General features: G+C 39.7%; 1 protein-coding gene across 2 annotated transcripts in view; it reads right to left on the minus strand.

Moving 5' to 3' along the window:
- Nucleotides 1-1841: 1841 nt before the first annotated feature.
- Nucleotides 1842-24011, minus strand: part of PIKFYVE (phosphoinositide kinase, FYVE-type zinc finger containing) — a 610036-nt gene continuing 587866 nt past the window's right edge. For both annotated transcript variants that reach the window (XM_069733753.1, XM_069733755.1), the window contains 2 exons: nucleotides 10400-10474; nucleotides 1842-4105 (listed from right to left, as the gene is read on the minus strand). In XM_069733753.1, coding sequence (XP_069589854.1) covers nucleotides 3990-4105; nucleotides 10400-10474 — 191 coding nt within the window. In that variant the 3' untranslated portion in view covers nucleotides 1842-3989. The remainder of the gene's footprint in view (nucleotides 4106-10399; nucleotides 10475-24011) is intronic.

The raw sequence follows: 24011 nt of genomic DNA on the forward strand, positions 1-24011 counted from the left end.
CCTGAAGGGGAAGAAAAACGTTAAAAGAAACTAAACATATGACTGCAATAAGTGGTGTTATGACAGAAATGAGTAGGAAGAGTCTTGCCAGCGATTTTTTAGTGACCTTTCAGAGTAGACCAGCTTCAAAAGACTTCTTAAAAAAGTGTGCGTGCGCCCCCCAATATATGAGGAGCATTCGATATGGAGCAACGTAAATTCGATGAGGGTTATCAACTGGCTCTCTGATTTTCTTAGGAGGTTTTAAACTGTGGAATGTTAATATGATAAAATGTAATAATTGTAACTGTACCTGGACATGCTAGGAACTTGAAATCTGAATATTTTGGATACAATGCAGGGGGAATTAGCCCTGAACAACTATAAACTGATATAAGTAGCTGATATGTAACAGGAGCCTCACCAACTTCTAGGTCCTGAACACTGTCCTACCTGTCAATATCGGCACAGGAGAATAGAACTGCAGATGGACGTCATTTCGGCAGCTTCAGTAGTACATAAGACTACACACTGCAGATGGCTGCACTTCACCAAATCTCTGACAGTTCTAAGTACAATGGCAGCAAGAATATGAACATCAGACCCCAAATGATGCCGCCATTAGCCATCATAGTGGGCAGATGCAGCAATTCACAGTCTCCCCCCACCTTATACTTTTCTAATTGTTCTCTTCAGTATGAATTAAGCTCCCTTATATCATACTAGTCTCGAAACAAGAAATGCTCAAAGAATATACACACATGTGGCAACAATTATTATATATGTGTTTTCCTTAAATGTATGGATTTAGGTTTCAAAATAATTTTTACATTTTGGCCTGATTAAAGATGGCTTTTATAGTATCTTTACTTCATAGAATATTGCTGACTGCAGAAGGATTTATCTGAGAATCTGTAAGTAATCTGTAAGTTCACTAGTTCTGAAAGAGAATTTGCGATACTTTTTGAGGTCATCCCGGCTGATTTAAGATCATATGAGCTCAACTTTAATGTGGTCTGTAGTCAAAAAGCAGCACACAGAGGAGTACAGTAAAATACAGATGAAAGTTACCAACATTCTAGCCTGAACACCCTCACTAATGGATCCACAGTTTACTCACTCTACAGCCAGCGATATGCAAGAGCATGTTAATGCCAAAAGTTCAACTGCAAGCAATGTTATCTAGCGCAAACTATGTGCATTTCAAGTTACAAGAAACTAAAATTCCCAGGAAGACGTCCACATCCAATATTCTTTTGGTTCAATGGCTGAGCACCTCAAGAGAATGTTGATCATGTAAAACTGTGTACACTACTGTTTTTTCTAAATTGTTCCTTTTTCTATAACATCTTAATTTTTTCCCCAAAGGGCACACACTGCAGAAGGGAGAACTAAAAAGCTGGGCACATGGCTCTCAGTAGTAGAACAGTGAGTACCAGTGGTGACACAAGGTCCTCATTTATTAACATTTTGACAGTATGGCCTTGATGACGATAACAACCAAACTGAGCTCAGGTTCATTTCCTAACCTGCTCACAAAAATAACTAAAGCTGCATTGTGATTGCTTGATATAGGTGTCAATGCCTCTTTTAGACAGGTTTGATAAATGAGGTCCTTAGTGTTTTTCTATACATCCATTAAAGTATCAAAGAGCACAAAGCATGAGGAGCGGCTCCTTCCAGTGTAGACATATAGCCATCTCACGCTGCTGAGAACCTTAACTGTATCATTATCTACTGATCATTCGTTCTAGAAGTTTACATATAGGTCAATTTTGGGACATATCTAGGCAAAAATCAGTAGATTTCAGTCATCATTAATAACACAATAAAATATAAAAAATGAGGTCATACGGCAAGTGTGCATCAAACACTGATCATTTTAATAGATGCACATGCATTCTGCACGTGTACAAGGTCAATCATTTATTTCCGTACATTGTATGTGGGCAAACACTACCCTTTATATTTTGTTTTGAACATATCAATATAAATAATTTTCTTCTATAAGTAAAAAGAAGACAATCTACATTACATAAAAGTGGACAAAAGTACTACTGCCAGGTAGAGGTCATATCCTATGGTCAATGCAAAATTTCTGATAAAAGCGGAGCATGAACATGGTGTTCAGCAATTAATTAGCGCCCTATGTTTAATTAGTAAGATACAGACGTGTGTATATTTGGCAAAGGTTTCTTAACTCAATACAAAGGTCAAAATAAAAAGGCATCAAACATCGAAGTATGAAATATAAATATAAGACATTTAATTACCTTGTAAGCAAAAATCTGTTCTTAAATTGTGTCTTTTGTAAATCTAGACATGTGAACGGATAATTCTGAGGCACAGGAGTCTAGCATTAGGCGATCATGTAACATATATATCCACTGGCAATGAGTTAGGTTTTGCCTAACCTGTGGTCAAAATACTTTATGGTATTGTCCAACCAGAAGCAGCACAACCTTAGAGGGGCTATGAAGAGGGTTCGAGATACAAAAATCAATTGTCCAGTCCAGAAAGTAATTACTTGATAAAGAAGCAGACAGCCCTGCATTTTAGAAGCCAAGGAGAGGGTGAATATGTATTTTAAATAAGAATGCAACATTTCAGACTGGAGTGTTTTGTCAGGGTCAGAGGAGTAGAATAACTCCTACAGTCACTAGCCTGGTCCTCGCTTTCTACTGCTTAGCCTGAAGAAGGACTTTGGGCTCAATTGTTGTATGCTCATTTAAAAATTACCTGTCATAAAAGTGACCAGTCTTTGATATCCTATTCCCAATGCTCCCGAGTGATCCATTTTTCATCTGCTATATGGGTCCAGAGATATGGGCCATTCATTTAGTGATAATGTTTATAGTCTTTTCCTATGGGGAATGGCTAACAGGATCTTTCGTGGTTGGTCTTTATGCTGCTGTGTATTATTAGCCCCCGAAGACCATAAAAATGAGCACCAAATAAAAAGACATTTCTCTTGAAATATCTGAAGGATGTACAGAAAACAAAATAAGGAATACTCAGAGGAGTAATGGGAATAAAAAAAGAGCAAAAGCGGACCTCTAAAATAAATATTCTCCATGTAAAATAGCACTGTTCCTTTTACTTCCACAGTTACAATGTGATGTGTTATCACTGGCAAGTGCCAGAATAGTGCTCTAATTACATTAGCTATGACATAACCACAAAAAGAGAAATCCAGAACACTTGCTGTTACTAAGATCTGAGATGAAGAAACAAAGAACACGGTAATAAGTAACAAAATCATGGAAGCAAGTAGTACTTTAAGTCTTGTGTAAACTGAGCCATATGAGCATGGCACTTAACTCAATAATGGCAGACTTTGCTCTGCAGCGTATACGTGGTAGGCCTAGATTATCAATCGCGCTTCTCAGGTTATCAGTCACAATCTGCGATATACAAATCTCTTAAATGGGCACAGAAATACAATGTCTTTGTAATAGTGGTCCTTGGGAAATGCCTCAAACAAGCAGCTTAATGAGCAATGCACTGGTGCGACAGGCTGTGTCTACAATGTGCAGCCAGAAGAAAACACATCTCTCAGAAAACCCTTAAGCAGCGTGCGACACAAGGCACACAAGAAAAAACAATGTCTGCTTTTAACAAAATCATATTACAGAACATTTTTTCCAAGTGGCTGAATTTTGAATTCTCCCAAATGAATAAAAAAAAGTCAAAAAGACAAATGAATACATATCATGAGAACGATCTACAAAGATGACTCAAAGAATGACTCATAGGGAGACCAGCTTTTAACTGTTCAAAGGAACCAGACAATACAGGCTGCACAGCAGCCATCATACCATGTTGTCTATTATTCCACGGAATGTATCTAAAGAACGGAAACCACAGTCCTAGCTCCTCTCATTTCTATTCATCGCAACATTTTACCATCTTACTAAAAACAGTCTCAAATCCAAAACTCTTAATCTTCAATGAAGTCTTTGTGCTGAAGGGACTGAACATCTGTCAGATATAAATCTTTGTTTGCCAGGTCAGCAGTTGCCACCAAGACCTGTCCAGTGGTCAGGCACCATAAGGAAGTATTTATCCATTGCTTCACAAAATCGAGTCCGATACAGCTCTGGAGATACTACTGTTGGCATTTTACCTAGGAATGAAGAAAAAACGTGGTGTGAGACACATATATTGGATTACGAAGAAAAGTCATACTCAGTCTGGATACATTTTCTTCAACAAACCCAAGAGACATGAGAATTAGCTGCAATGGATTCACTATATTAACATAAATTGTGTCTGTGCCAAAATCCTCCACATAAAGTAACAAGTTAGTTTTTCAGCCTAGAAAAAGAATTCACTAGAGGATTGAAAGATGACAAACAAAAAACAGGATTGATTGGGTCCATGGAACTTTCCATTCTAGTCTTAGCCTTTGATATATGTCATCGTTGTTTCACCTTATGGGTCTTACACAGTTTTACATCTGGAAATCGAGGTCTGGACCCTTGTCCCCCAATAAAAATATTATCTATTTTTGTAGAGATCAGATGTGCCTGCCATAAGATATCTGTGCCCTAAATGTACTAATATGCTAACCCACTAGCTTTTAATACCACAGCATTTTTCAGTTAGTCGATTCATAGCAAAATGGCCACTTAAAGGGAATCTGTCACCCCATTTTAGGCCTATAAGCTAAGGCCACCGCCATCAGGAGCTTATCTACAGCATTCTATAATGCTGTAATAAGCTTTCACGCATGGTAATTCTGCTTCATGTCACCTGTCTTAAATATGTGATTCTTCAGAATTTGTTTTAGTCTTTGCCTGATGAAGAGACCTGTGTAGTCTCGAAAGCTTGTAATTTGTTACCATCTTCTCAGTTAGCCATTAAAAGGTATCAACCACTGAGGACTCTCAATTTTAACTATTTTTCTTTTGAGGTAAAACATTTTTTAAAAAACAGGCAAGGAAATGCTTGATCTCTCAAAAAGAATAAGCTGTGATCCAACGCTGTATGATTAGACCATGTTCCTGCACGGTCAGACACCGCCATTACACAGTAAATGGGAGAATTAGGGTGAAGAAAAATTGTACACTTGTCTGAACAGTGGAGGGGAGGTTATGGTTTATACTCCCCAAAATGTTGATCGTCAACAGATTAAGAAACAGACTTAATTGGGAGGCTTATGACTGTTATTAAAAAGAAGGGTGGCTATACTATATTGAGCACTGATTTTTTTTTAAATGTCAGAAATATTTGTACATTTTGAGTTGATTATTCTTCTCACTTTCACAGATGAAAACAATATTCTCATAAGACAAAACTTCACTGTTACTTTCTTACATATTCAGGTTTCATGTTTATTATCCTATTGGATTGACAGAGCTCTGTAGTTATTCAATAATAGAATAAATCATAAAAAAATATAAATGATATAATAATTGTGCACTTAGTGTATACTCTATATGGCATTGAATTCAGATGTTTCGTTCAAACCTAATGCCTGTAATCTGGATGCCACCATTGCAACAAGTCAGTTTGTGAAATGTCTTCCCTTTTAAATATTCAACTATCAACTGTGTCATTATTGAAACGTAGAATCATTCAGGAATGACAGTAACTAAGCCATGTAAAGTTATAGAGAGGGGTAGCCGATTACTGAGAAGCATAGTATACAAAAGTTGTCAACACTCTACTGACTTAACTGCAGAGTTTCAAGCTACCGCTGGCATTAACATCAGCACAAAAATTGTGTTCCAATAGTTTTATGGCATGCGTTTCCATGGCTGAGTCGCTGCATGCAAGCCTTAAATCACCACCACAATGCCAAGAGTTACATGGAATGGAGTAAAGCACTCCCACCACTGGACTCCAGAGCAGAGGAAACGTTTTCTGGAGTGAGGCAGACAATTTCAGTGTTTAAATTTGGAGATGAGCATTGCATGGTTTTTAAGTCTCCCTATGCCGCTTGGAGAAATTTTACCCCTTAGATTCCATTTCAGAAGTCTCTCACTAACCAAATCAACGCTCTTGCTTTGCACTGATGAGGGACAAACTCCCTGAAACACATCATATGTAGTTTCTGCATTAGCTTCTTATACAAAGTCAGGTAACCTGGCACTTATAAAGGGGCCTATATTGATTTTTAGGATTGTTACTAGTGATGAGCGAAAGTGCTCGGATAACGTGTTATCCGAGCATGCTCGTGTGCTAACAGAGTGTCTTCGACGTGCTTGAGAGATTTGTTCAAGTCCCTGTATGTCTTGCGACTGTTCGCAACACATGCAAGGATGGCCGAACAAACAGGCAATGTGTTGAAGAGCTGCAAGACATGCAGGCGTGGGGACTCGAACGTATGTTTCAAGCACGTCGAAGACACTCAGCACACGAGCATGTTCGGATAAAACCTTACCCGAGCACGTTCGCTTATCACTAATTGCTATTTCCAATATGTAACACTACAGTTCCTGTCCTTTTCCATTTAGAACAAGCCATTTCTATAGGACAGTGATGAATTACATCTGTCAGTCTAATGGACATGTCTAAGTTTAGCAATTATTATACTGACTTTACAGTTTGGTGGAGGTAGGACAATACTTTGTGGTTGTTTTTCAGGGGTTGGCTTAAACCCTATAGTTCCAGTAAGGTGAAATGTTAATGCTTCAGCATACCAAGACATTTCTGACAATTGTAGCTTCCAACTTTATGGAAACCGTTTGGAGAAGGTCCTTTTCTGTCCCATCATGATTGTGGCCCAGTATACAAAACAGGGTATATATATACACAACCAATACAAAAACCCCATAAACTGTATGTATATGTATGTATGTATATATATATATATATATATATATATATATATATATATATATATATATATACAACCAATATAAAAACCCCATAAACTGTATCTTTTTATTATGAATTGCATTAGAAATAGTTATAGACATACAACATAGAGATTTAAATAGTAGAATTGTAGACAAACTATATAAAATATGATACAAAACGGGTCATATAGGGATAGCAGTAATCGAGTGGGGGTTGCCATATCGCACCATATTAGGACGTGAACTTCCGCGGTCAGGAAGGGAATTGAGGTAGGATGAATTTAGGCCATAACCCCCAACCTCTTTTTAACCCCGTGTTGTATCATATTTTATATATTTTCTCTACAATTATATAGAGGACAGACAAGGCTCTCTTTTCCACTTCAGTTCCTACATACTCCCACAGGATAAAGGACTTTCGGTCACTATAACATGTCATCACCAAAGGGCCATCTACATTTCCAGCCTTGGAAATTCAAGATTGCAATTAACGGTTAGGTTTTTGTCCTGAAAATGCTCTGGCTGTTTTAGGGTTAGGAGTAGTGATGAGCGAATGTACTCGTTGCTCAGGTTTTCCCGAGCATGCTCGGGTGATCTCCAAGTATTTATGACTGCTCAGAGATTTAGTTTTCTTTGCCACAGCTGAATGATTTACAGCTACTGGCCAGCTTAATTACATGTGGGAATTCTCTAGCAGCCAGGCAACCCCCAAATGTACTCAGGCTGGGTAGTAGCTGTAAATCATTCAGCTGCCGCGATGAAAACGAAATCTCCGAACACTAACAAATACGGAGATCACCCGAGCATGCTCTGGGAAAACCCGAGCAATGAGTACACTCGCTCATCACTAGTTAGGAGCCCTGGATAATTGCTCATTTTGAAAACCCTCTTCCCCAATGCCAGTCCTGCCTGTAGGAGAAATGTGTAGATACTCCACCACTTTAGTCCATGGAGTCCATGTTATATTTCAATGGGGGGAGTAAGTGTCTTTACAGAAGGTTGAAAAATATTTCATTGTTATATCAGATAGAAATTGAAAACACAGCCAACTTCTCTTCAGATTATGACAGTGTGTGATCAGTTTTCTAAAATATTACATTTCATCCAGAAATATTCGATATTACTTACATTTTTAATTTTCTGTTATCGTCAGAGAGGGGAAGAGGTGAGTTATCTAAGTAGGAGATTGATCTGAGACGGACAAAGACCAGAACAAGGGTGTTAGCGTCTTTGTGTGTCTCAAAGGTTGAAAGCTGTGAGAGGCCAAGAGAAGTGGTTAGAGCTAGAAGCTGTGATGCCAATAGGAAGGTGGAGCTGTTTATGGGGATGTTGAAGTCTCCCAGGATAAGGGTTGGCAATTCGGAGGACATGAAGTGTGGCAGGCAGGCAGGCAGGCAGAAAAATGGTCAAGGAACTGGCTGACGGTATACGAACACTACTCTGAGGAAGAGGGGATGGAAGAGCCTGATGGTGTGGACCTCAAAAGAAAGTGTATTGTTGGGACAAGAGCATGCCAACTCCACCACCAAGTCTTTTTGCGGGTCTCGGAGAATAGGAAAAATGTAAGCAACCATGAGAAATAGCAGCAGGGAAGACCATGTCTGAATCCAGGTTTCAGCGAGGGTCAGCAGATTAAATGAGTTGTTCGGAAAGTAGTTGTGTAGGAAAGGAAGTTTATTGCATACAGACCATGGATTCCATGGTGCACAATTAAAAGAAGGAGATGAGGGAGTACAACTAAGGTTAGTAAGGTTGCGATGTGAGGTAGGGAAAGGGTTGGAAGATGGGGGAGGGTTGACCAGGGTTGGGAGAGATATCTCCTGAAATAAGTAGTAGTAAAAAGAGAAAGAGGAAATAGTTCATGGATTCGTGGCATGGTTTATTGTGCAATATCTTTGTAATAGCTGGACAGATTTTTCAAGAAGGTAAAAAGAGCATGGGAGCTGTACATGGGAGAGAAAAGGAGAGAGGGGCTGATGTGGATGAGTGGTGATGGATAGGGGATGGGGCAGTAAATGTGGTTGACAAAAGCACACAGGAAGATGAACTTAGAAATAAAGCACATAGTCAAAAGGACGTACAAAGTGTAGGTTACCTGACTTCTGCCCTGACTAACTGCCACTGAATTAACTGCCGATGCTGAATACTTGGCTATGAAGACAATTTGCTGAAGGGGACGCGTGCATACACCTCACGCTTGTGCACCCCATTTCATGCTTCTAGATTTATAGGGCTGACTACAGAGTCATGTGACAAGGATTGTGGGAGCTGGTTTAGGATAAATTAATAGCTGGTCAAAACACAAGGGGGTGGATAGATGATCAAAGACAGCCAGAGTAAAGGCCCCGTCACACTTAGCGACGCTAAAGCGATCCCGACAACGATACGACCTGTCAGGGATCATTGCTGCGTCGCTATGTGGTCGCTGGTGAGATGTCAAACTGTGAGATCTCCCCAACGACGCAGCAGCGATGTAACGACCTGTACAACGATGTCACATGGCAGCTATTTCATGACGATTAACAGACCTCAATGAGGGACATCCTGTCATGAGGTCGTTGGTAAGGTGTCAAACACAGCGATGTGTGCTACCCAGCGGGACCTCAACGATCAAAAAAAGGTCCAGGCCATTCCGACACGACCAGCGATCTCACAGCAGGGGCCTGGTCGCTGCTACGTGTCACACATAGCGAGATCGCTACTGAGGTCGCTGTTGCATCACAAAACTTGTGACTCAGCAGCGATCTCGCTAGCGATCTCGCTTTGTGTGACGGGGGCTTTACACTCTATCTATGCAGTATAACACCTTTCACCATCAGATAACAGCTCACAATGTGAGAAGGAAGGACATATAGCAGTGAGAATTGAATAGAATGCAACAGATAACTTATATTAGAGATACAGCAAGAAGAGACATTATACAATGAAATTGTTTCAGGATGATGAAGCACCAGATGGCAAATACAGCAAGCATAGATGTAGTGATCAAGTATGTGCACTTGTGTTCTATTTGAAGACACCCAAGTCTCAGTCAATCCCATTAGCAATAATGTGAGTGACAGTGCAGATGTGTGACCCTGTGTCCACTAAGGGGACAAGGGATACCTGTTCTCATGATCTGTGGGGATCAAGCGATAAGAAACCTATAACCTACGGTATTCTGTGGATAGACAAAAATTCTGATTCTGTGAAAACCTGTTTTTAATTGCTCTAGAGGAAAAAAATGCTTTTTCTAAAAGCTAACACAGGTTTAAAAAAGAAGTGATACTTTCATCACAAATCTTTTACAGCTCCCATTCCAACACTTACCCAGTCTCCACTGGTCTCTAACTCCTGATCTCATCTCTCTGATTAAAAAAATTACAAAAAATGTACCCACCATAGAAACATTGATTGTAGCCATGACATCCCTCAAGTAGTGATTGGCTAACTAGTCTAACTCTTTTGGGTGGGGAGTGACCACTGAACAACCTCAATTGGAAAAATCACAACCAAACACTTTTTCACAGGATTGTATTTGCACTAGTAGAGATGCACTTTTACTAACTTTTAAGAAATAGTTTGGGAGTTAATGCTGTATCTACAGGTATAATATAAAAATATATGAAACTTACCTTGGCCCCCCAAAATGCCAGTAGATTTGACCACCATTTCAAGCTTTTTGTCCCATGTAAATGTTCGAATGTAATCTGTTGGCAAACAGTAAAAAAAGAAATGTAAACTTGTACCTATGATTCTACGATTAAAGAACAAATAATGGTCAGGCATGGATTGCCAGCAAACCTAACAAACTAGTCAAAAATGAGGTGTGAGTGCACAGAAGTAATTGTAAGGGCGTTTTATGCTTGTATTGTCATTATTTTCTAATTTTCTAACTGCTGAGTTTCTCGCATATAGCTTATGACCAGGGCATGTGTGCATCAAGTGACCATTATTCGGATTTTCAGAAATGAATGCAAAGTGGCATGACAGAAATGAAAATGTGTATTTTTACCACCTAAATGCCGCTAACTTCTGAACAGCTTACTACAGCCATCAGACTCTTAAAGGGACACTGTCACCTGAATTTGGAGGGAACAATCTTCAGCCATGGAGGCGGGGTTTTGGGGTTTTTGATTCAGCCTTTCCTTACCGGCTAGCTGCATGCTGGCTGCAATATTGGATTGAAGTTCATTCTCTGTCCTCTGTAGTACATGCCTGCACGAGGCAATCTTGCCTTGCGCAGGCGTGTACTATGGAGGACAGAGAATGAACTTCAATCCAATATTGCAGCCAGCATGCAGCCAGCGGGTAAGGAAAGGGTGAATCAAAAACCCCAAAACCCCGCCTCCATGGCTGAAGATTGTTCCCTCCAAATTCAGGTGACAGTGTCCCTTTAAGGCCGCTATTTAGTCATGAACTGCCATGGCAAACATTAGGACCACAAAATCATGATTTGAGGACACCAACTGGGATAAATAGGAAGCCCCCACACTCTGTTAACCATTTATATGATGCAGTCACTATTGACAGCAGCATCTGTTAAATATTAAATTATTAATTGAATTATTCTTATACTGAATTCTGTACTGAGCACATTGCTTCTTGCTGACATTACAAAAAGCTATTTCTGTATATGTAGCTCAGAATATAAGTCAATACCATATAGAGGGAACACGTGGTCTGTGGGACATATAAATAACGTCTCTTAGGAGGGTGTGGGGACTTGTCACGTGGGGGCCTTTCACGTGGGAGCTGTCACCTCCTGCCTTCACCATCATTCTCCATGGACATCATACAAGACACACAAGGAAGGAACAGCTGATAGCCAAATGGACAATCTGTTCGTAACTATTTCATCTATTTTTATGTTTTGCTGCAATGTGGTTTTTTTGTGGACAATTCAATAAACCACTACATTTTTTGTGAAAGTATCATGACATTTTTTTCTTTAAGAGTAATGCACCTGGTAAAGTCCTAATTAAATAAATGTGCGAAATAAGCATATTTAACATTGGCCAAGCCAGCCAGCTTTGATTTTTTGTGCTATTTTTGCGTGGATTTCCTTAACCTTCCACACGGGGGAAGACAGAAGAGCTCCGCTAGATGTTGTGCAAGTTTTCAGGAATTCCACTACAAAACTTCAAGTCACAAAGATCTCACAGAACCTATGAGTAAGGAAAGTTAACAGGTGCCAGACGGATTGACAAGCACTAGCATTAGAAGTTATGAAAACAGACGTGCTGATGACCAGAGCCCAGCGTTGTCTAACAAAGGAACTACAAGCTGAGATATCTCAAGGTAAGAAAAATGGATTTAATTAATACGTATTCTAAGTCAAGTTCGCTGGAATTTTTAAGTCTAGGTGAAAAGTCTAAAAACGTAGAAATATTTTGGCTTAGCTTATTTGCAGAATGCAAGATAGCAAATCTAAAGATAGATTCTAAGCTAATATCTAGAAAAAAAGAAAAAAGAGCAAATTAAAAATATTTTACATTTGGTTAATGTATTTCACAAGTTCATTACAGAAAAGTCCAAAAAAGACTGTGTAGAAAACATTTCTAAGGAAATTAATGATCTTCCCAAGATTGACTGTAATGTAAAGAGTGAACAAGATGTGACACACCTGTCTGTAATGGCTACTCAAGGTGACCTTGTGTCTCACGATGAAAAACAAGATGCAGGAAACGTAGGAGACATGACAATGACAAAGATGATGTACAAGAAACAAATGTACAAGGGTCACTAAAAATAGAAGACGACTCGGAGTCCCAACAACTCCTTCAAACTAAATCTAGGAAACTCTTGCTAAAATTATGCAAAATCATTCCTGCATATGATGACAAAATCCATGTGTGCAGAAATTCAGAGATATTTGAGAGTTTTGCTGATAAGTTTGATTTGACTAATGAGGAGAAAAATCAGTTGTTTAAAATGTGGCTTCCAGTAACTTTTTCCAGAAGGTTCTCATTAAAAATGCAAAATGATGATTTCCATGAAGAAATGAATGATGTAGAAAGATTAAAAATTTTGATATTCTGTGGATTAAAAGAAAATTATCCAGATATTGATATTATTCTAAAATTAAGGATTGGCTGGAAAGAATGTACTTTTACATTCATGTCCATATTTGAAAGGTTGTACAAAACTGTCATTACAAATTTCAATAAACAATCAATGATAAATTGTTTTGTAAACAAATTTAGATTCCTAAATTCTGCATCTCGTGTTATTGCGTCACAAAAAGATTATTTGAATGTGCACAATCCCTTGATTTTTCTAGAAAACATGAGAATCTTGAAAGGAAATCAAATTCTACTAAAACAGACATAATTAAATCTTATCAGAAGCCAAAATCAAAATTTCCAAATATGAATTATACCCAAAATCACATCTATGAAGTACGAAGAAAAATACATATTTGTTATAAGCCTTATAAAATGATTCAGGGGTCCTCCACTGAAGTTGCTCTAAAAGGGTTAAAAGCTGATCCATAAGTCTAAAAATGGCAATTTTAAATAGAGGTTTTCAACAAATTATCGAGAGAGGTAAATTTTGGTTTAGGAATTTGCTAAAAATGTAATTATATTATATGATGTGTAAATGAGTTATACAATGTATTATTTATGAATATGTAATTATTTTATACAATATAATTCTGCAGTTATATATATTAATATATTACACAGTAAATACTGTAGCATATTTGTGTAAGTAGAGATTATATTAACTGTATTTTTATATGTATAGTGAAATAATAAAAATTTACTCCAGTAATACTTAGAATTACATTAAATACATTTATTAAATACTAGATGGTGGCCCGATTCTAACGCATCGGGTATTCTAGAATATGCATGTCCACGTAGTATATTGCCCACCCACATACTATATTGCCCAGCCACGTACTATATTGCCCAGCCACGTACTATATTGCCCAGTCACGTAGTATATTGCCCAGCCACGTAGTATATTGCCCAGCCACGTACTATATTGCCCAGTCACATACTATATTGCCCAGCCACGTACTATATTGCCCAGCCACGTTGTATATTGCCCAGTAACGTAGGATATTGCCCAGCCACGTAGTATATTGCCCAGTCACGTAGTATATTGCACAGCGACGTAGTATATTGCCCAGTTACGTAGTATATTGCCCAGCGACGTAGTATATTCCCCAGTCATGTAGTATGTTGCCCAGCGACGTAGTATATTGCTCAGTCACGTAGTATATTGCCCAGTCACGTAGTATATTGCACAGCGATGTAGCATACAGCACACAACCACGTAGTACATTGCACAGCGACATAGCATACAGCACAGAGCCACGTAGTATATTGCACAGCGACATAGTATATTGCCCAGCCACGTAGTAGATTGCCCAGCCACGTAGTATATTGCACAGCGACGTAGTATATTTCCCAGCCACGTAGAATACAGCACAGGCACGTAGTATATTGCCCAGCTACGTAGTATATTGCCCAGCCACATAAGTAACAGGTTAAAAAATAAAAAAGAAACATATACTCACCATCCGAAGAACCCGTTGTAGTTCTTGCGCTTGTGTGCGGTGCATTCGGCAGCTTCCGGTCCCAGGATTGGTATGAGAGCAGGACCTTCTCCCATAGCATCTTTGGAAGCGGAACCTGCCGCTTGCAGTGCCGAGGAGAGGACGCGACGGCGGAGGGTGAGAATAACTTTTTTTTTATTATTATTATTTTTAACATTAGATCGTTTTACTATTGATGCTGGATACTCAGCATCAATAGTAAAAAGTTGGTCACACAGGGTTAATAGCTGCATAACCGGAGTGCGTTACACCGTGCTCCGGTAACGCTGGCATTAACCCTGTGTGAGGGCTGACTGGAGGGGAGTATGGAGCGGGCACTGACTGACTGCGGGGAGGAAAGAGCGACCATATTGCCGCCGGACTGCGGCCGTCGCTGATTGGTCGTGGCAATGGTCGTGGGCGTTTTGCCACGACCAATCAGCGACTTGGATTCCATGACAGACAGAGGCCGCGACCAATGAATAACTGTGACAGAAAGACAGACAGAAAGACGGAAGTGACCCTTAGACCAGGGGTGTCAAACTGCATTCCTTGAGGGCCTCAAACCATGCGTGTTTTCAGGATTTCCTTAGCATTGCACAAGGTGCTGGAATCATTCTATGCAGGTGATTAAATTATCACCTGTGCAACACAAGGAAATGCAGAAAACATGACCTGTTTGCATCCCTCGAGGAATGCAGTTTGACACCTCTGCCTTAGACAATTATATAGCAGATATACATATGTATAAGATATTTAAATTATTATGTTTTTAAATAAATATGAAATTAACCTTTATCTTTTATTTTTCCTTAGAATTTTTATTTCAAAACAGCAATTGAAAAAAAACCAAAAAACCTCTTACATGGATTTATGTCTTTATTTACACAAAGTTATAATAACTGCATGATTTTATATATATTTAACACTTAAAAGAAATAATACATAACTAACAATCTAAAATTTGTGTACTGTAATTTTTTCCTGTAACAATCTAAAACTAGTTTTTTTTTCCTTTGCATGGTAATAATATATTTTTTCTCTACGGCATGGTGCATGACATGTGACAACTATGGGTTAAAAATAAGGATACCATATACCCTTGTTTTAGTTTAAGAAGAAGCTTTAGGAGCCCCCTCAGCCCTTATATAATATAGCTGTAGAACAAATGCTCAAGTTTCTTATGGATGAGTCCTATCTATAGGTTAGGACAAAGTGTTAGATAATGTGTATTTGGGGAATATTCATAGAAATATTAAAATATTAAATTTAATAGTTTACAATGCGCATTGATAATTAGGATACAGTAATTTGGGTTAATATACATGTATTCTTATTCTTTGTATGTGAAATATGTAGTTTCAACTTCTATGTGTGTCACAGTCTGAGTGACAGATGAGTATGAGCAGTTGCTAAGAATGAAGTTAACGTAAGACTAATGTGGAATGTATGCAATGTATTCAGGATATGTTGGAAAAAAGAAAAAAAAACTTGCATTTATGGGAATTAATACGATTCAGTTAAATTATTAGAATATTAAGATATATTTAAATATTATCTACTCAACATATATTTCTATATTTCTTTAGTAATTATTTCTTGATTTAATTAATAGTGAATAAGTACAAACACATCAATATGGTTTATCAAGAAAATCTACATTTAGAACATTTTTTTTCAAAATGATAATTTTATGACATTCAGTGTTTTTTAAATGGTCACATAGATGGGTACACATCTTCAAACAAATATATGGCACAAGCTGATATCACAGTTATAAGATTAATTATTTTTAATTTTGTTTTTTCAAATTATTTTTTTCAGAAAATATTTTTTTATATTAAGGGGAAATGTATTTTTGATCTTGATTACATCATCGCATTTCATCAATACCTCTTCTTCACACATTTAATAAAGAAGAAATATTAACCCCTTCATGACCTTGGGATTTTCCGTTTTTCGCTCCCCTACTTCCCAGGGCCATAACTTTTTTATTTTTCCGTCCATATGGCCATGTGAGGGCTTACTTTTTGTGAAACAAGTTGTACGTTTGAACGACATAATTACTACAAAATGGGAAAAAAATTCCAAGTGCGGTGAAGTAGCAAAAAAAGTGCAATCCCAAACTTGTTTTTTGTTTGGCTTTTTTGCTAGGTTCAATAAATGCTAAAACTGCCCTGCCATTATGATTCTCCAGGTCATTACGAGTTCACAGACACCTAACATGACTAGGTTATTTTTTATTTAAGTGGTGAAAAAAAAATCCAAAACTTTGCTAAAAGTAGCGTTTCCATTTTTCATGATCTGGGGTCGGTCGAGGGCGTATTTTTTGCATGCTGAGCTGGCGTTTTTAACCCCTTTCTGACATCGGACGTACTATCCCGTCCATGTGGGGTGGGCCCCTATGACCATGGACGGGATAGTACGTCCAGCGCGATCGGCGGCGCTCACGGGGGGAGCGCCGCCGATCGCGGCCGGGTGTCAGCTGCCTATCGCAGCTGACATCCGGCACTATGTGCCAGGAGCGGTCACAGACCGCCCCCGGCACATTAACCCCTGGCACACCGCGATCAAAGATGATCGCGATGTGCCGGCGGTGCAGGGAAGCATCGCGCAGGGAGGGGGCTCCCTGCGGGCTTCCCTGAGCCCCCCGCAGCAACGCGATGTGATCGCGTTGCTGCGAGGGTCTTACCTCCCTCCCTCCCTGCTCGAGCCCCGGATCCAAGATGGCCGCGGATCCGGGTCCTGCAGGGAGGGAGGTGGCTTCACAGAGCCTGCTCAGAGCAGGCACTGTGAAGCCTGCAGCGCTGCATGTCAGATCAGTGATCTGACAGAGTGCTGTGCAAACTGTCAGATCACTGATCTGTGATGTCCCCCCCTGGGACAAAGTAAAAAAAAAAATTTTCAAACGTGTAAAAAAAAAAAAAAAAAAAAAAATATTCCAAAATAATGAAAAAAAAAAAATATATTATTCCCATAAATACATTTCTTTATCTAAATAAAAAAAACAAAACAATAAAAGTACACATATTTAGTATCGCCGCGTCCGTAACGGCCCGACCTATAAAACTGGCCCACTAGTTAACCCCTTCAGTAAACACCGTAAGAAAAAAAAAAAAAAACGAGGCAAAAAACAACGCTTTATTATCATACCGCCGAACAAAAAGTGGAATAACACGCGATCAAAAAGACAGATATAAATAACCATGGTACCGCTGAAAACGTCATCTTGTCCCGCAAAAAACGAGCCCCCATACAGCATCATCAGCAAAAAAATAAAAAAGTTATAGTCCTGAGAATAAAGCGATGCCAAAATAATTATTTTTTCTATAAAATAGTTTTTATCGTATAAAAGCGCCAAAACATAAAAAAATGATATAAATGAGGTGTCGCTGTAATCGTACTGACCCGAAGAATAAAACTGCTTTATCAATTTTACCAAACGCGGAACGGTATAAACGCCTCCCCCAAAAGAAATTCATGAATAGCTGGTTTTTGGTCATTCTGCCTCACAAAAATCGGAATAAAAAGCGATCAAAAAATGTCACGTGCCCGAAAATGTTACCAATAAAAACGTCAACTCGTCCCGCAAAAAACAAGACCTCACATGACTCTGTGGACCAAAATATAGAAAAATTATAGCTCTCAAAATGTGGTAACGCAAAAAATATTTTTTGCAATAAAAAGCGTCTTTCAGTGTGTGACGGCTGCCAATCATAAAAATCCGCTAAAAAACCCGCTATAAAAGTAAATCAAACCCCCCTTCATCACCCCCTTAGTTAGGGAAAAATTAAAAAAATGTATTTATTTCCATTTTCCCATTAGGGCTAGGGCTAGGGTTAGGGCTAGGGTTAGGGCTAGGGTTAGGGCTAGGGTTAGGATTAGGGTTAGGGCTAGGGTTAGGGCTAGGGTTAGGGCTAGGGTTAGGGTTAGGGCTAGGGCTACAGTTTGGGTTGGGGCTAAAGTTACAGTTAGGGTTTAGATTACATTTACAGTTGGGAATAGGTTTGGGATTAGGGTAAGGGGTGTGTCTGGGTTAGAGGTGTGGTTAGGGTTACTGTTGGGATTAGGGTTAGGGGTGTGTTTGGATTAGGGTTTCAGTTATAATTGGGGGGTTTCCACTGTTTAGGCACATCAGGGGCTCTCCAAACGCGACATGGCGTCCGATCTCAATTCCAGCCAATTCTGCGTTGAAAAAGTAAAACAGTGCTTCTTCCCTTCCGAGCTCTCCCGTGTGCCCAAACAGGGGTTTACCCCAACATATGGGGTATCAGCGTACTCAGGACAAATAGGACAACAACTTTTGGGGTCCAATTTCTCCTGTTACCCTTGGGAAAATACAAAACTCGGGGCTAAAACATATTTTTTGTGGGAAAAAAAAAGATTTTTTATTTTCACGGCTCTGCGTTATAAACTGTAGTGAAACACTTGGGGGTTCAAAGTTCTCACAACACATCTAGATTAGTTCCCTGGGGGGTCTAGTTTCCAATATGGGGTCACTTGTGGGGGGTTTCTACTGTTTAGGTACATTAGGGGTTCTGCAAACGCAATGTGACGTCTGCAGACCATTCCATCTAAGTCTGCATTCCAAATGGCGCTCCTTTCCTTCCGAGCTCTGCCATGCGCTCAAACGGTGGTTTCCCCCAACATACAGGGTATCAGCGTACTCAGGACAAATTGGACAACAACTTTTGGGGTCGAATTTCTCCTCTTACCCTCGGGAAAATACAAAACTGGGGGCTAAAAAATAATTTTGGGGGGAAAGATTTTTTTTTTTAATTTTCACGGCTCTGCGTTACAAACTGTAGTGAAACACTTGGGGGTTCAAAGCTATCACAACACATCTAGATGAGTTCCTTAGGGGGTCTAGTTTCCAAAATGGTGTCACTTGTGGGAGGTTTCTACTGTTTAGGTACATTAGGGGCTCTGCAAATGCAATGTGACACCTGCAGACCATTCCATCTAAGTCCTCATTCCAAATGGAGCTCCTTCCCTTCCGAGCCCTCCCATGCGCCCAAACAGTGGTTCCCCCCCACATATGGGGTATCAGCGCACTCAGGACAAATTGGACAACAAATTGTGGGGTCGAATTTCTCCTGTTACCCTCGGGAAAATACAAAACTGGGGGCTAAAAAATAATTTTTGTGGGAAAAAATTTTTGTTTTATTTTTACGGCTCTCCATTATAAACTTCTGTGAAGCCCTTGGTGGGTCAAAGCGCTCAGCACACATCTAGATAAGTTCCTAAGGGGGTCTACTTTCCAAAATGGTGTCACTTGTGGGGGGTTTCTACTGTTTAGGTACATTAGGGGCTCTGCAAACGCAATGTGACACCTGCAGACCATTCCATCTAAGTCTGCATTCAAATGGCACTCCTTCCCTTCTAAGCCCTCCCATGTGCCCAAACAGTGGTTCCCCCCCACATATGGTGTATCATCGCACTCAGGACAAATTGGGCAACAAATTTTGGGGTCCAATTTCTCCTGTTACCCTCAGGAAAATACAAAACTGGGGGCTAAAAAAATAATTTTTGTGGGAAAAAAATTTTGTTTTATTTTTACGGCTCTGCATTATAAACTTCTGTGAAGCACTTGGTGGGTCAAAGTGCTCACCACACCTCTAGATAAGTTCCTTAGGGGGTCTACTTTCCAAAATGGTGTCATTTGTGGGGGGTTTCAATGTTTAGGCACATCAGTGGCTCTTCAAACGCAACATGGCGTTCTATCTCAATTCCTGTCAATTTTGCTTTGAAAAGTCAAACGGCGCTCCTTCCCTTCCGAGCTCTCCCATCCGCCCAAACAGTGGTTTACCCCCACATATGAGGTATCAGCGTACTCAGGACAAATTGTACAACAACTTTTGGGGTCCAATTTCTTCTCTTACCCTTGACAAAATAAAAAATTGGGGGCGAAAAGATAATTTTTGTGAAAAAATATGATTTTTTATTTTTACGGTTCTACATTATAAACTTCTGTGAAGCACTTGGTGGGTCAAAGTGCTCACCACACCTCTAGATAAGTTCCTTAGGGGGTCTACTTTCCAAAATGGTGTCACTTGTGGGGGGTTTCAATGTTTAGGCACATCAGTGGCTCTTCAAACGCAACATGGCGTCCCATCTCAATTCCAGTCAATTTTGCATTGAAAAGTCAAATGGCACTCCTTCGCTTCCGAGCTCTGCCATGCGCCCAAACAGTGGTTTACCCCCACATGTGGGGTATTGGCATACTCAGGACAAATTGTACAACAATGTTTGGGGTCCATTTTCTCCTGTTACCCTTGGTAAAATAAAACAAATTGGAGCTGAATTAAATTTTTTGTGAAAAAAAGTTAAATGTTCATTTTTATTTAAACATTCAAAAAATTCCTGTGAAGCACCAGAAGGGATAATAAACTTCTTGAATATGGTTTTGAGCACCTTGAGGGGTGTAGTTTTTAGAATGGTGTCACACTTGGGTATTTTCTATCATATAGACCCCTCAAAATGACTTCAAATGAGATGTGGTCCCTAAAATAAAATGGTGTTGTAGAAATGAGAAATTGCTGGTCAACTTTTAACCCTTATAACTCCCTAACAAAAAAAAATTTTGGTTCCAAAATTGTGTTGATGTAAAGTAGACATGTGGGAAATGTTACTTATTAAGTATTTTGTGTGACATAGCTCTGTGATTTAATTGCATAAAAATTCAAAGTTGGAAAATTGCGAAATTTTCATAATTTTCGCCAAATTTCCGTTTTTTTCACAAATAAACGCAGGTACTATCAAAGAATTTTTACCATTGTCATGAAGTACAATATGTCACGAGAAAACAATGTCAGAATCACCAGGATCCATTGAAGCGTTCCAGAGTTATAACCTCATAAAGGGACAGTGGTCAGAATTGTAAAAATTGGCCCGGTCATTAACGTGCAAACCACCCTTGGGGGTAAAGGGGTTAATGATACCATTTCGGAGCAGATACGTTCTTTTGATCACCCGTTATTGCATTTTAATCCAATGTCGCGGCAACAAAAAAAACGTAATTCTGGTGTTTCAAATTTTTTTCTCGCTACGCTGTTTAGCGATCAGGTTAATGCTTTTTTTTATTGATAGACCAGGCGATTCTGAACGCGGCGATACGAAATCTGCGTAGGTTTGATTTTTTTTTTATTTATTTATTTTGAATGGGGCGAAAGGGGGGTGATTTAACCCCTTTACCCACAAGGGTGGTTTGCACGTTAATGACCAGGCCAATTTTTACAATTCTGAGCACTGTCCCTTTATGAGGTTATAACTCTGGAACGCTTCAACGGATCCCAGTGATTCTGACATTGTTTTCTCGTGACATATTGTACTTCATGATAGTGGTAAAAATTCTTTGATAGTACCTGCGCTTGTTTGTGAAAAAAATGGAAATTTGGCGAAAATTATGAAAATTTCGCAATTTTCCAACTTTGAATTTTTATGCAATTAAATCACAGAGATGTCACACAAAACACTTAATAAGTAACATTTCCCACATGTTTACTTTACATCAGCACAATTTTGGAACCAACATTTTTTTTTGTTAGGGAGTTATAAGGGTTAAAAGTTGACCAGCAATTTCTCATTTTTACAACACCATTTTTTTTTAGGGACCACATCTCATTTGAAGTCATTTTGAGGGGTCTGTATGATAGAAAATACCCAAGTGTGACACCATTCTAAAAACTGCACCCCTCAAGGTGCTCAAAACCATATTGAAGAAGTTTATTAACCCTTTTGGTGCTTCACAGGAATTTTTGGAATGTTTAAATAAAAATGAACATTTAACTTTTTTACACCAAAAATTTACTTCAGCTCCAATTTGTTTTATTTTACCAAGGGTAACAGGAGAAAATGGACCCCAAAAGTTGTTATACAATTTGTCCTGAGTACACCGATACCCGATATGTGGGGGTAAACCACTGTTTGGGCGCATGACAGAGCTCGGAAGCGAAGGAGCGCCATTTGACTTTTCAATGCAAAATTGACTGGAATCGAGATGGGACACCATGTTGCGTTTGGAGAGCCTCTGATGTGCCTAAACATTGAAACCCCCCACAAGTGACACCATTTTGGAAAGTAGACCCCCTAAGGAACTTATCTAGAGGTGTGGTGAGCACTTTAACCCATCAAGTGCTTCACAGAAGTTTATAATGCAGAACCGTAAAAATAAAAAATCATATTTTTCAGAAAAATTATTTTTTCGTCCCCAATTTTTTATTTTCCCAAGGGTAAGAGAAGAAATTGGACCCCAAAAGTTGTTGTACAATTTGTCCTGAGTACGCTCATACCCCATATGTGGGGGTAAACCACTGTTTGGGCGCATGGGAGAGCTCGGAAGGGAAGGAGCGCCGTTTGACTTTTCAATGCAAAATTGACAGGAATTGAGATGGGACGCCATGTTGCGTTTGGAGAGCCACTGATGTGCCTAAACATTGAAACCCCCCCACAAGTGACAAACTCAAACCATTTCCCGGATCCATGCATTCCTTGACCACGAAACCACAAAAACACTAGTGCACGCCCTTATCTCCCGCCTTGACTACTGCAACCTCCTACTCTCTGGCCTCCCCTCTAGCACCACTCCAATCCATCCAACACTCTGCTGCATGACTCATCTACCTGTCTCCCCACTATTCCCAAGCCTCTCCCCTATGCCAAGCCCTACACTGGCTTCCTATGGTCCAGAGACTCCAGTTCAAAACCCTTACTATGACATACAAAGCCATCCACAACCTGTTTCCTCCATACATCTGTGATACCGTCTCCCGGTACTTACCTACACGCAACCTTCGATCCTCACAAGATCTCCTTCTCTACTCCACTCTTATCTCTTCTTCCCACAATGGCATCCAAGACTTCTCCCGTGCTTCCCCCATACTCTGGAATGCTCTACCCCAACACATCAGACTCTCGCCTACCATACATACCTACCTTCAAAAAGAACCTGAAGACTCACCTCTTCCGACAGGCCTACAGAGATCATCAACCTACTGAACCACCACAGAACCAGATCTACCCTCTCCTAGCGTATCCTCACGCATCCCCTGCAGACAGTGAGCCCTCGCGGGCAGGGTCCTCCCTCCTTCTGTACCCTTAAGTGCCTTGTTTTTTTATGTTCATGTTTATTGTATTTGTCTATATTTGCCCCCTTTTTACACGTAAAGCTCCATGAGATAAATGGTGCTATAAAAAATGTATAACAACAATTTTTTACCTCACAACATGAATGCACTGTGATCCCCTGCTGTAATGTCATTATTATCTTTTGCTTCCTCCCCTGCCCAGGAGATGTGGTATGCTCCGTACACGGTCAGACACAGTCAAGTTTTAAAATTAACTTTCGTTCATAGTAAAACCTCTTTAATGTGACCAACTTCTTCTGCCTGTAGACACTTCGTGCATCTGCTGCCGGGATCAGCCGTATGATTCACTGCACCTGTGCGTAATTCATGCAGGCGCAGTAAATCAGACCGCCTCCATCATTGTGCAGACAGATAGCGGTGGTCACATTAAAATCGAGCATGCACTCCTGTACAAAGATGACGAGAGTCAGTGAATCATTCGGCTGATCCCGGCGGTGGTGTGTTCGTGACAGTGTTCCGCTGGTGTTTCTGTGCAAGAGGCTGCGTGAGTGAATGTGAGTGTGAAAGTGTGAGTGCATGAAAGTGTGAGTGCGTGAGTGTGAGAGTGTGATT

This window comes from Ranitomeya imitator, chromosome 7 (assembly GCF_032444005.1).
Source record: "Ranitomeya imitator isolate aRanImi1 chromosome 7, aRanImi1.pri, whole genome shotgun sequence".
Lineage (NCBI taxonomy): Eukaryota > Metazoa > Chordata > Amphibia > Anura > Dendrobatidae > Ranitomeya > Ranitomeya imitator.